General features: G+C 36.0%; 1 protein-coding gene across 3 annotated transcripts; it reads left to right on the forward strand.

Annotated features, from left to right (window-relative positions):
• The first annotated feature begins 72 nt into the window (after window positions 1–72).
• Window positions 73–13,566, forward strand: LOC124639960 (dolichyl-diphosphooligosaccharide--protein glycosyltransferase subunit STT3B). 3 transcript variants are annotated; one of them, XM_047177491.1, is made up of 15 exons: window positions 73–383; window positions 462–680; window positions 1,078–1,321; window positions 2,502–2,700; window positions 5,515–5,686; window positions 6,986–7,164; window positions 7,561–7,748; window positions 8,199–8,389; window positions 8,717–8,819; window positions 9,241–9,483; window positions 9,593–9,690; window positions 9,799–9,927; window positions 10,364–10,448; window positions 10,915–10,971; window positions 11,456–13,566. In XM_047177491.1, the coding sequence occupies exons 1-14, from the start codon at window positions 211–213 to the stop codon at window positions 10,942–10,944; spliced, it is 2,253 nt and encodes a 750-aa protein (XP_047033447.1). In that variant the 5' UTR covers window positions 73–210; the 3' UTR covers window positions 10,945–10,971; window positions 11,456–13,566. The 3 variants fall into 3 exon arrangements, with proteins under 3 accessions (XP_047033447.1, XP_047033445.1, XP_047033446.1); XM_047177489.1 differs by having other exon boundaries at window positions 10,915–10,938; XM_047177490.1 differs by lacking the exon at window positions 10,915–10,971.
• The last annotated feature ends 736 nt before the right edge of the window (window positions 13,567–14,302 follow it).

The following is a 14,302-nucleotide window of genomic DNA, read 5'->3' on the forward strand; positions in this document are numbered from 1 at the left end:
AAAAACCGGTATTATAAATCGGAAAATATCCGACTCCAGCTTGACATAAAATTTAATTATACCTGGCAACTTTATTTGGGAGAGAGACGTGTCCGTACGTCAGTCACATAAAAAGTCAATTTTCTTCTGAATCGAATTGTTAGGACTGATGTATGAAATTAAAGTTGTCGTGAATTATTAGGATAGTTAATAGTATTATCAGACCCAAAGATGCCGCAGACTGTAACTGCGAGGCCGGGCAATAAAGGGGTGTTCAATAATACGACCGGCTTCAGCACTCTGATCACTGTTACGGTATTGTCATTGGCTTGGTTGGCCGGTTTCGCCTCCCGGCTATTCGCTGTGATTCGTTTTGAGAGTATAATTCACGAGTTTGACCCATGGTAAGTGTTGAAAAATTTCCTGGTGATGATAACCTGTTGAGGAAAAGGTTCCCTCCATTTATTGCCTACGTGTTCTAGGTTCAACTACCGATCCACGGCATACATGGTGCAGCATGGGTTCTACAACTTCCTGAACTGGTTCGATGAGCGCGCGTGGTACCCACTTGGTCGTATCGTGGGTGGTACCGTGTATCCTGGCCTAATGATAACATCAGGCACAATTCACTGGATTCTCCATGCTCTTAATATTCCCATACACATCAGGGATATTTGTGTGTTCCTCGCACCTGTTTTCAGGTAAAAGTAGTAGCATTATTAAAAATCTACTAATGTTTGTAATGCTCTTGATCACAGCTTAGAAATATTGATATGGTAGATAAAGCCTGATAATTTGAAGTGTTTATTTTCCTGAGGAAACAAGCAAAAATAATGTGAATTTGTTACATGCTTTTTGTTATGGACCATTTTAGTGTCGCAGCCTTACAAGCAGATTATTGATAAAATATTCATCTTAGTGATGGCTTGTTGTTAAAATGAGCCTTAAAATTTTAAATAAATACAGGCTCTCTTTTCATAACAGACTTTACATATTTACTTTTAAAACATTTCTATTGTGTTAGTATGTCAGTCAGTATTATCATAATTTGTTCTACAAAGGTTGAGTGTAATCATTAATATTCATTTTCCTTTTTAGTGGTCTGACTGCCATAGCAACATACCTACTGACTTCAGAGCTTTGGTCTCGTGGAGCGGGTCTGTTTGCCGCTTGCTTCATAGCCATTGTACCAGGCTACAGCAGTAGGTCTGTGGCTGGAAGCTATGACAATGAGGGTATTGCTATATTTGCTCTCCAGTTCACATACTACCTCTGGCTGAAGAGTTTGAAGAATGGATCAGTGTTCTGGTCTATTTGTACAGCCCTGTCTTACTTTTACATGGTGAGTTAATAAGCATGGCTAATTAGTAGAACCTAATAAGTCTAGATTGACCTGGTTTAGGCATAGCTACATAGTTCCTGTAAGTGCTCAATAGCAATTGGTAAACAAGAATTGTTGTCACTGTATTATTAAACAATTAATTATATCATGCTGTTGATTTGACTACACCACTAGTAAAACTAGAATTCTGAAAACATTTTTACTAGAAATATCTTATAAGAATAAGTGTCTTTTGACATTTTTAAGTATATCTTAGGCACCAATGACTGTGTTTCGGATGGCACGTTAAACTGTAGGTCCCGGCTGTCATTGAACATCTTTGGCAGTCGTTACAGGTAGTCAGAAGCCAGTAAGTCTGACACCAGTCTAACCAAGGGGTATTGGGTTGCCCGGGTAACTGGGTTGAGGAGGTTAGATAGGCAGTCGCTTCTTGTAAAGCACTGATACTCAGCTGAATCCGGTTAGACTGGAAGCCGGCCCCAACATAGTTGGGAAAAGGCTCGGAGGATGATGAATAAGTGTCTTTTGAGAACTTCTATGACAGTCAAGTTTTGGTATACATTACAGTGGAATTTGCATAGTTTTACATTTTCTTGTTAGAAATTGCAGATGCAAGATGCAGATGACTTTGGATTACCATATGCATATGTTATGTTAATTCTATAGTCATAAATATTGAATACCGGCTGGCTCTAGTGTGGCATATATTGACAGATAACAATGAACATAAAGCTTGTTTGACAAACTAAGACTGATTTTAAAATATAAGCTGTAAAAAAATAAGCTGAAATAAATAATAAAATAATAAATAAAATAAGTGTGTAAAAAAATAAGCTGGCTTTTTCCTGTAAAACAAAAACCTGCTCTATAGCCCATCTATTGGCCAGGAAACAGTTCTTAAAATAATCAGAAGGGCACCCACCCCAGTTACTCAATGCAAAAACTTGATATTCTGTTTTTTTTTGTCCAATTATCGAAAATTTGTATATAAAATTTTCGTTTTTTTTCTAAACCGATTCTTCACTATCGAATATCTGTCATTATACTCTGGCCCCTAAAAATATATAGCTGTCCCATGACAACATTAGATCCACAACCCCATTCTACATCAACTGAGCCTTAAAAAAATGCATATACAGTACCCTAGTACTGCTTAATATCATTTATATTTTATTTTTAGGTGTCAGCATGGGGTGGTTATGTGTTCATCATCAACTTGATCCCCCTACACGTGTTCGCGCTGTTGATCATGGGAAGGTTCTCCCAGAGACTGTTTGTCAGCTACAGCGTGTTCTACATTGTGGGACTTCTGATGTCCATGCAGATTCCCTTTGTCGGCTTCCAGCCTATCAGGACCAGTGAACATATGGCTGCTTCTGGTAAGTTCTAGGGATAGCTTTAAATAATAATGCAATTAATATTTGTCTCATAGATATATTCTGTATTATATGGGATTGATTAAACACAGCTTATGTATTAAGTTTGTTTTTTAAGTTCTAGCTATTTCCTACTTTAAGGTATTAGGTATTTTATTTCCCGTTGGTATTCCATCAAATACCGGTATTACCTGCCTGATAAGATTTAATTGTTTATAAACGGTTATATCGAGTTTCAATTTTACGGGTAATTGATTACTCATAGGTGCCCCATGGCCTGTTAACTGCACTGTAAAAATATCATTAACATTTATTTGAAACATGGAGAAAAATGTTAAAATATGTTACAACAAACCTATTGATATTGTTCTGGCAAATGATTGGTTACTACTCTTACTACCACCATACCTATTAATCAGCTTAAGTCGTATTATTTAATTAGGAGGCACCGCGTTTCTTTCTCGTTCAAGGATTAATTATTTCATAAAATTGTATAAACCTCGTAGCATATCATACCAATGATTAACTAGTTATTGATTCTCTCTCACGTCCGCATGAACTGTTGCTATGGCCGCAATAAACGGTTCAACGATATTTATACATTTATCTACATTCACTACGACACGATTGCGATACAATGCAGAGAATGTATACATTTATTCTGCAGTCCTAATATCATCTGTTGCTAACGTATCATCGCGTAATCCTTACTAATCTATACTAATATTATAAAGCTGAAGAGTTTGTTTGTTTGTTTGTTTGTTTGAACGCGCTAATCTCAGGAACTACTGGTCCGATTTGAAAATTTCTTTCAGTGTTAGATAGCCCATTTATCGAGGAAGGCTATAGGCTACTTTTTATCCCGGTACGGGAACTCCCACGGGAAGCGGGTGTAACCGCTGGAAGAAGCTATTATAAGATATGTGAAAGTGACTGTTTGTCAGTCGCTCTTTCACGTAAATATTACTTTACCGATTATAATCGAATATGGCACGCAGGCCTTTATGCTGGAAGTAGTTCCCGTGGGACGCCGTGAAACCGCCGGGAACAGCTAGTATTCTATAACCAACTACCAAGGTTACTCGGTACAATCTGACCTGCCAGCGATTCAAACAATTCATAAACAATAACTGTTATAAGCGCGACCGAGAGAAGTAAACAGATTAACAGACAAATAAAGATTTCGTGAACGTTCATAATATCCTGTGCATTGTGTGCCACGATCGTTATGAACAGTTCAAGGTGAATTGGAAAGGCTGAAGTGTATACTTTTCATTGATCGATTTCACTCGATACTATACGCTAGTATAAATGATATCATTGTAGTAAAACAATTTGTTTAAACATATTTTAACGTATGCAATAATTATTTTATATTGAAGTTGGAACTAATTTTCCGGTCCACGTACGAATTTTATTGCGGCCGATTTGGCTGTATTTCGTGATAAATTTTCATGGTTACCATCGTATTTTGACCTAGATATTTTTGATGGCCTTTTATTTTCCAAGAATAAACTGTATACAAATAGAGATTTTACACATTGTAGTAGGTATGATTTAGATACAGGCAAACATTGGACGGTATATTCAGTGAAAATATCCATGAAAGTTATAAATAGAGCACGTGTTACTATAACTAATTCCTCCGACTTTGACCTTGATCGCTCTTTCTGCACTCTATAATTGCACTGATGATATAAATTGAGCACAACAGTTTGTTGACACCGCTGTTACTATGCAACCTTTTGCGCTCTCGTGACCGAACCATTGTGCATTTTGTTCCTTTGAGACTTTTACGGTAATATTTTGAAGAGAGGCACGTTTCACTAATGCATGAGGTTTGGCTAACGGCCAACGTTTTAAAACAAAGCCATTCGAAGTTTAAATAATTTTAAACATTCGAAAATGGAATTGAGAATAAGCTCCTGCTCCATTTATGTTAAGGATTCTTTGCGTCCTTAGTCATGAACGCATGTGTGACAATTCTTGTAATTTGGTCTAGTCTCGCGTACTAATTGAGAGCAGTGAACCGTAACGTATTTGTAAGAAGGAATAAATAACATTATGTAGGTCTTTGTTTAACCGTATTTAAAATAAATTGATAGAGGTGAAATTTAAACTAAAACAATGTGTTTAAAGCAGTACGTTTCCATATTTTGAATAGTTTTCCTATACGCGTATCGAAAAGCCATTTGATTCCTTATTTTATTCAAAACCTTTAACTTCAAAAATACCTACATTGGTGCCATAATTAGTTAACACTTTTAAACACAAAGAATTACACCAACCTAGAAGCTATTGAGTTCCAAATATGGACATAAATTCTTTTGATATTTATTCAACCATTTCAATTTTCTCTTACTGGATTCTTATCGGATTGTAAATCAATAAAAAAGTTGTTAAAGCTTATCGTTGATAGCCATTAATGCGTGTTGCAGCTCGTTTTAATTACTGTTACGTTCAAATCTGACCTCGTATAGTATACCTAGATAAGATTACACATTTTTGAATACCCTAAAGGTCCTTGTCAATCCAAAAGACAGTCATAGTCATGTCAGACATAGATTTACTTATTTTGCCATCGAATATTTTTAGCATACATATAAAAACTTACTATGTATAATATATTCTTTGTCGGAAGCTCGATTAAGCTTGAATAATGAAGCGAAAGAATAGAGAATTATACCTACGGATAAAAAAATAACCCTGAATCACACACACACAAAAAAAATTATAATACATAATTTATTCTCTGAAATTCAGAGTTTATGCTTTTCCCTACAACAGCCTGAACTAATATAATTTTCTTGTCAACAGGTGTGTTCGCGCTGGTAATGGCAATAGGTGCTCTAAAGTACCTGCACAGCCTGAACCCCAAAGGCCAGTGGAAGCAGCTGCTAATCCTCGGCGGTTTGATCGCCGCTGGTACCGTGTTCCTAGTAGTGGTGTTGCTAACTTACGCGGGAGTCATCGCGCCTTGGAGTGGACGGTGAGTACAAAAATAGACATGTCACTGTTACTGCCTAGATTCATTTAGTACAGTAGTATTGACTAGATTAATTACCAAAGACACGAAAAACGGGTGTAATGAGTTTGACCGCTATGTCTCTGTCTGTGGCATGGGATTTCTTAAACGGATAAATCATTTATTTTGTTGAAACCTGGGGCCCGATTCTCCTAAGTTAATAATGTCAAAATCGAATAGAAATCGAATCGCAATATGATTGCGATAGCAATTTTAACCATATCGGGCATTCTGCTACTAATAAAAGACCAATCGTATTCGATTGACATTTGATTGGTGTGCGATTGGTCTGCTATTTTGGTGATTTTGGTCCATACGGTAGTTTGCTGTACAATCATTTTGCAATCGTAAATCATTTGCAGACAAAATGATTCATTATTGAATGACAGAAAAGGATATAAACGTTTATTTCAAAGAAAAAATAGCGGAATGCCACACACGCTTCAATGGTAATCGAGCCGGGATTGAATCTCAGTCGAATCGAGTCGAACGTCAATCGTATGTCGCTTAAGTAAAATTAGGAGAATCGGACCCCTGTTTCCTTTCTATTTTGTGTATAGTCAGTCATGTTATGGAGACATGTTCTGATGGGCAACATTTTCAATGAGTTTAAAATGCTTTCCATAATCTGAATTGAAAAAAAATATTTACAAAACAAAGTAGGTGAACATTTTATATTGAATTCACTTTTTTTGTCGTTTATCTCTTATCTAATTAAAAACTATGTAACACATACTGACCTACATGGTCCTATGTAGGTACACAAAACATGTGTTCGCGTTATGTACGTCGCGTTGCCAGGTAATTTGCGAGTGTTGACTTAGAATGGTAATAACGCTATGTTTTATGACTTGATACGAATGTTCGTGTTAACTTGTAGCCGACCTACATTTTTATGTAGGTATGTGTATATTTAGGTGTTCTAGCAACAGTCTAGTACTTGAAAAAATATATAGGCCTGTCTAACTTCGTAAAACATTGTTACTAAGCAGGATTTAGCAATAATACGCTTTTATGATTGCCAGTATTCCGATTACGCTGAAAATATTTTCTTACAGTTTGTAGGACAAACTAAAAAATGTGAGGTGTCTTTACAACATTAAACTTAGTCTATTCCGATCACCGATGATTGCTAATAATTTAGTTTAACGGCGGTTTTTTAAATTTAGCCATAATTAACGTCGGTACGGCTAGCCGCCATTAAGTTTAGCATGAACAAAATATTTATTTGAATAATCAGCATAACCAAATGTATCTGTACAGATTCTACTCGCTATGGGACACAACATACGCGAAGATCCACATTCCCATCATAGCGTCGGTGTCGGAGCACCAGCCCACCACGTGGTCTTCCTTCTTCTTCGACCTTCACGTGCTAGTGTGCACCTTCCCAGTGGGGCTCTGGTACTGCATCAAGAATATCAATGATGAGAGGGTCTTTGGTAAGTGGTTTGAAGTATTTCATTAAAGATAAACTGGATTGTCAAATAATACTGATTTAAATGATTTAAATTATTTAGCCTCTTGAATCTTTATGGATTTTATGAAAAAGTTTCTGTAGATTTATGAACTTAAAATATCTAAAATACTGTCATATTTTTGAGGAAATATGGATGTGCTGAAAAGATCAGGAACCAATAGATAAACAAACCAAAATATAGTTGAAAATATATTTTATTGATTTAGTATCTCTACGTTTTAAAATCGCCTATCCACCTACCAATTATTATTCGTATATAGGACAGCCAACCAAGAGCTTAGAAGTTTCTTTTGAAAAAAAACTGACTTCAGCGAAATTGAATAGATTAATAGATTTTTATATATTTCTATCTCCCCAGTGGCCCTATACGCGATAAGCGCGGTGTACTTCGCGGGCGTGATGGTGCGTCTGATGCTGACCCTCACGCCAGTGGTCTGCGTCCTATCAGGCATCGCCTTCTCCATACTGCTGGACCTGGTGTTACGAGAGGATGAGATGCCGGTGCCGCAGTTGGATAATGATGACTCCAATAACTTGTATGATAAGGTAGGTTATAGACTTAAATTTGTAGGTTGTAGTGGTCACATTTGGGCTAAGTGGTACACTTAATCACTTAAAGTGTATTTTCCGTGGCTATCTTTATTTATTGCAGGCCCTTGGCATGGACTCTGCTTGATAAAAAAAGTTGCGGAAGGATTGTTGCAATATCCTAGTGTCATATGACAGTATCCATATTCTATATGATGGCCCACGTGTCCACAGTGCCCAGTGCAAAAAAGAGGCCTGAATTTTTTAGCCGTAATATCATTAGCCAGTAATAAAGTAACGTCTAATTTACAAAAGCGTAAAATGTGCTCAGATATTTTCAACCTACAGTTCAAATCTTTTACTATACTTAAAGGCTATATCTCAACTCAATAGTTATGGCAATGTGTAAAATACATAACTCTACAGTCTGCCCCATATACTTTGACTTTACCACCCAATCTTGCACAGGCGGGAAAACTAAAGAAGCGTACCCAGTCGCCGGCCGTCCCGCCGGACACGGCGCTGGGCATGAACGTGCGCTCCGTCACGCTCATACTGTTCATGATACTGCTCATGCTGTTCTCCGTGCACTGCACCTGGGCCACCTCCAATGCCTACTCCAGCCCTAGTATCGTGCTCGCTAGTTATGGAAATGATGGGTAAGTTGTTTTTTGTTACTTTATGACCCTTGACACATTTTAGCGATAATAATCGGAATTAGTTAATGTTTTCTGGGTTTCAAAATTGAAAAATTAGGTAGGTACGGTGAAGATACGTTAAGTTAAGCACACTCAAAACTAATTGAAAGAAATAATAATGAAGTACTGCTTTAAAACAAAGGTTCTATTGATTAAGTAATGCACTTATTGCATAAACATCAACTTTAAATGCACGGGACCACTAAATAGTAACGATATAGTATATATATTTTTCCAATGGGGTCCTGGGCATTTATAAGATGTTGCAATGCTATATTTTCTTTCTAGATCTCGTAAAATCCTGGACGACTTCAGAGAAGCATACGGCTGGCTTTCACAGAACACCGCTGAAGACGCGAGAGTCATGTCTTGGTGGGATTACGGATACCAGGTAAGCTCTCTAAAATCATGTATAATTTAACTATTATGTATGTTTACCGCGAACACCGTGTTATATGTTACGCATTGTATGTTTACGTTTGCGTAAAATTTGAAATTTTCTGGTTATTACATAATTTATGCGTAAACGATATAACGCTAAAATATTGTATAGTTACAATACATTTGACTTTAAGTATGCACCCATACGGTGATGAACTCAAAAAATATAAAGCGAATTTTTATGCTTTTTTCGCCTATATAAAAGACTGATTTGTAATTATTGTTCACGTATACAATTAGGTCAAGTTACTGTATTGGTAGGGGGTGTCCACAATTTTGTTTTGACCATCAATTGTTTTGAAACCGACCCTGTTTTTGAAATTACATACATACAATCAAAAACCTACAACACAATAATTTTAAACCCCCAGATTGCCGGCATGGGTAACCGAACAACTTTAGTCGACAACAATACTTGGAACAACTCTCACATTGCTCTAGTAGGCAAGGCGATGGCCAGCAACGAGACAGCGGCCTACGATATAATGACCATGTTAGACGTGGATTATGTGCTTGTAATATTCGGAGGCGCTATCGGGTACTCCGGTGATGATATCAACAAGTTCATTTGGATGGTTCGCATCGCTGAGGGAGAGCATCCTAAGGATATTCATGTGAGTATTTATGTCTATTTTGGTGTTTAATATAGCCTAAAAGAAACTTTATAAAAATGGGCAATAATTGTGATTTATAATTTGAATTATTTTTTCATGTCCTTTGCAGGAAGCGGACTACTTCACAGAGAGAGGAGAATACAGAGTGGATTCAGAAGCATCCAAAACTATGTTGAATTGTCTAATGTATAAGTTATCATATTATAGGTAAGTCCCTGAAATTTTAGCAATGGTATATTTTACATTTATAAATGACTTCAAATGTCTTACTTTTGTAGATATGATTAATAAATAACTAAATTCTTTTTCTTGTAGATATGACAGCGGCGGCAGTCCGCCGGGCTATGACAGAACGCGCGGTGCGTTGCCAGGCAACCGCGGCTTCAAACTCACTTACCTCGAAGAAGCGTACACTACTGAGCACTGGCTAGTTAGAATATACAGGTATGTATCGTTCGCGCCAAACTTTTTGTCGCCATTAAACTATGCGCGAGTTGCTGCGCAGAAACCAATTTTATGTGTCAGCTGGTGACAGCGAACTTGGGAATTTAGTTCGGTACTTTCGGAATTTAGTTTCGGATCGTATTTAAATATGCTTGTGGGTTACATAATAATATAATTTATGGTCGTTCGCTGGATTAAAATAAGTAATTTTTCGCTCTATATTTTTTCATGTATATCTAATTCGCTAAAAAAATCGCTAAGATTTAAAACGGTATTGCGACCAATTTATTAGGCGTAACCAAATAAATATCAATAATGTATTTGTAATGAGATATTTTTTACGACCAGTAGGTGTGAGTAGGCGTGTGATTCAGAATAATATAATTGTTCGTGTTATATTTGTATTTTACATATACATGTATTGTTTTTTTTTCAGAGTTAAAAAGCCAGATGAGTTCAATCGTCCGCGTTTGCCGCTTGCCAAACGAACAGTACCGACTAGCAACTCTATCTCTAAAAAGGTAAAGCTTAATTAATAATGGAATGTTTTATGTACATTTTATTTACATTTCTACTCACCTTACTAACTACTTTAATAAGTTTTTCTGGGTTTGGTTTATAATTATGTGAAATTTAAAACTCCTTTATTTACTTACCTAATGTATCATTATTATTATTATATTTTGGTTTGCTATTTATTAAGGATCCTTCTGAGTTAGCGCAAACATCAGGCAGAGCAGTGTTTACGCGATGTAAACAGTTATATGAGTATTTCAGAAATATATTCTCGAAGCAAGCATTTTTAGTTAAAATAGCAAACAAGTTGATAATGTGACTTAAAAACTAACATAATATTGAAAGTCTATCTGCTTGGACAACAATTTTAAGTGTATAATATAATATTAATAAATTAATCCTACTACTAAACTAAAGTGTATAACCAAACTACTAATAACTGTGCTTACTGACAAATGTTCTATCTTCCAGCTGACCTTAGGAGGCGGACCGATGGTATAGTACCACTGTTGAGTTCTGTTTGACGATGTATGTGGTTGTATGTAGCCGAGCTTGTGTCACGTCGAACTTTGCTTTACTGTCTGTGCCAATATTAATTATCATATTCATATGTCTTTTAGTCTTAAAAGAAATCATTCTTAGTGTATTGAAGTTTGGATACTGTTTGTTGATAAAATAGATGCAATCGTTGTGAAGTTTTCATAGTATTTTAGATGTGTATGTGTCAGTTTAGGTATAGACTGTGTGGTTAGAAGTTATGGATATTGTATTGTGGATGAGAAATATTATTTAAATTACAAGGTGTAACAACCAGATTACAGTGTGCACGAAGTCAGCTTTTATGAAAATGAAAATTAAGATTTTGTGAACTTTTTGTTACACCTTGTTCAACATTGCATGATTCACACATCGTAGCAACGACGCTGAATGCGATTTCTGTTTGCTGCAATGCTTCAATAAAGTACCGACCAATTTACATACAGTATTGTAAAGTGTGATAATATTTTTTCAGACATCTAAAAGGCGAAAAGGCATGTTGAAGAACAAACCGACGGTAGTGAAGGGCAAGAAGGCGGTGAGGCTGGAGTGACGCCTCGCGCATGCGCGGCGCGTGCGCAGCTAGTGGCGGCGGCGCGGGCGGCGCGGCCGACACGTCCGCCACGAGCGCGTGCTCGCGCCGCACTGCCGCGGCTGTATCGAGAGACTCACACACGCCATCGCCTTAGAAGATGAAGAACTTAACAATACACTCCCCGATTAATCTTTAGTGTTTCTGTTCATGTAGGACTTTTTTTTTCACACCATAGTGTTTGTGTTTTTTCTCTCTCAATATTATCGATGTACAAAAATGACTTCTCTACAGATTTATTGTATGTAAGTATAGATTTTTTTTGTTTGGATTGTATATTTGCTTGTAATATTCAGAAAATGGGAAATTCATATATTATTTTGCAATAATTAGATGTTAAAAAATTTCGCTTTTTTGTATATTTAGCAGGTAATTTTAAAAAGAAGTTCTGTGTGTCCTCATCAATATTAAAGGCCTAAGTGTCACATGATATTGAATATTATATTTACTAAAAATTGGCTATAATTTATTTTCTTTCTCTAAAATGAATTCTATGCAATACTATTGGCCTATCTTTTTTATTCTTGTCTTAAATTCTTGATTCGACTTTTAATAATATTCAGTATTTGTTTGTAGGTGTGTGTGATTTTCTCATACAATCCTAAAATAGGTATGTGAACTATTTGTGTACGTGATTAGTGACATAACGGAGCTACCGCTGCTGTAATATAAACTGATGATGACTGACACCAACTATATATTATGTATTTTAGTCCATTAGATAAAATGTTTCTAAAAATTATAATTTAGTTTGTTCTTGCACTCGGTAGATTGGTGTTTTGAATATAAGTGTTGAGTTGGACACTTAGAAATGCAATAATTCAATAAATTTTATTAATAATACAGAAATAATATATTTCTTTACGCACGAATAAAGTGGGATCTGTAAATATGCTTCATTTGCTTTGTATTCGAAAGATTTCTTCTATTCAGTAAAACATGATAAATATTGGTTATATGATATATTGTGGCAATACAGCGACTTACTTGTTTGTAATAATGTACAGTGCATTGGTGAATATATCATTTGTGTATCGAGGGGCATGTAATTAGATGTTTCACAAGTTAGTGATAACAAAGTTAACAGCATTATGTCCCTTGATTTTTAATTATGTAAGTCGGCGTAGTTCATCTGTTCCAATTCGATGTTGGCCCGTCAATTTTATTAGATTGAGTAATTAATGATTTAAGATAATGGGTGTATACATAATTTTATAGACAAATGACCTGCGATTGTGTCTACGGCATTGCAAGTCGCGGCACTTGGTCGTGACGTGGCTCTTACGATAATGATGTGAATCTGAGGGGAATATTTGTAATTGCTACGTCCATTTGTATGATAATTAAAATAATGTTTAGCGCTAACTGTCCTACTGTCCGTACGTCTTAATTTTTCAAGTTATTTATTAAATTCTTATTAATAATAATAATGTTTGCCTCGCTACACCTCAGTACTTATCACAATTTAGTGTAACACAGGTTGACAAGAACTGGAAGAAAGCAATGTTTTGTCTTGTTATGTGTATCGTAATAATCCTAACCAAAGTTCGAATTCATGTTTTGATAGGTGTCCACTAGTTAAATGTTATATTTGTGGAATTCATTTAAAGTTTTACAACTTGAAGCGTAGTTTTATATTGCATTTATTTATAAACAAATAAAGAACTGTACATTCAGTTCTCTAGTGCAGAATAATTTCTTTGCTGTTCTTTCTAGAATATGTTCGAAAAAGAAATAAGTAAAGGCATTTTAATTAGCATCAACGGTTCAAGTTGTAAACTGCTTCAAAAATTCGCGTGCAAATTGTAACAGATATGAAATTATAATTCAAAAAGTGAAATAATTGAAAAGTGAATAGATATAATTCCGTGGGTGTTATTGTGTTACGTATTTTTATTTTATTGTTGTCCATCAATTGTTTAGAGTTTTATCGATCTGTAGGTAAGATTCATTGTGTTAACAATGTGTTCTTAATAAACGGATGGAGACGACAATCTTAGTTTTATTTTTGAGTTCTACTATCCCTTACCTTTTATAGTTGGAAAGCTGATATGCGTTTTTATGTGGGTATTTCAGAAAAGATGAAAACTAAGGGTTGATTTATATTAGGCCGGGGCGTGCCGTGTACGTGGCTCGAACGGGGCACGGACGTGAGACGTTACATTCATTTTGTAAGACGAGCGTCGTTTGTGGCCCGGACGGGCCACGGCCGGGCTTTTACTTCATACAAAATGTATGTAACGTTACACGTCCGTGCCCCGTACGAGCCACGTACACGGCACGCCCCGGACACGTCCCGGCCTAAAATAAATCATCCCTAATCCTGTACCTTTCCAGTGGTACCAAGACTCGGAACTACATTAAATCTTGTATATTTTTTCTAAGTTTAGCGAACCATTAACTGACCCATTAATTTATATGAAAATAAACCGACGTGACCTCTTGTATTAACAAAACCTTTGCAACGGTGAAGGTTTGGAGCTGGCTTGATGGAGACCAGAGAAGGTTAAGGTTAGGTTGAAGTTAATCGTATTGATGAGGAATTTCCACTTATGCGAATAATGACAACTATGCTTGTCACTAAAAATAAAAAACTTTTAAAACTATTTTTTTTGAATTTTTCGTATTTTAGAAGCTAGAGCTTAAATAAGATTATATTATCGACGGGTGTTTTCAAGTGAATAAATCCCTTCTGTAGTAATGAGTCATATCATTCGAAAGGACTTTCCA

Source organism: Helicoverpa zea, chromosome 20, assembly GCF_022581195.2.
Source record: "Helicoverpa zea isolate HzStark_Cry1AcR chromosome 20, ilHelZeax1.1, whole genome shotgun sequence".
Taxonomy (NCBI): domain Eukaryota; kingdom Metazoa; phylum Arthropoda; class Insecta; order Lepidoptera; family Noctuidae; genus Helicoverpa; species Helicoverpa zea.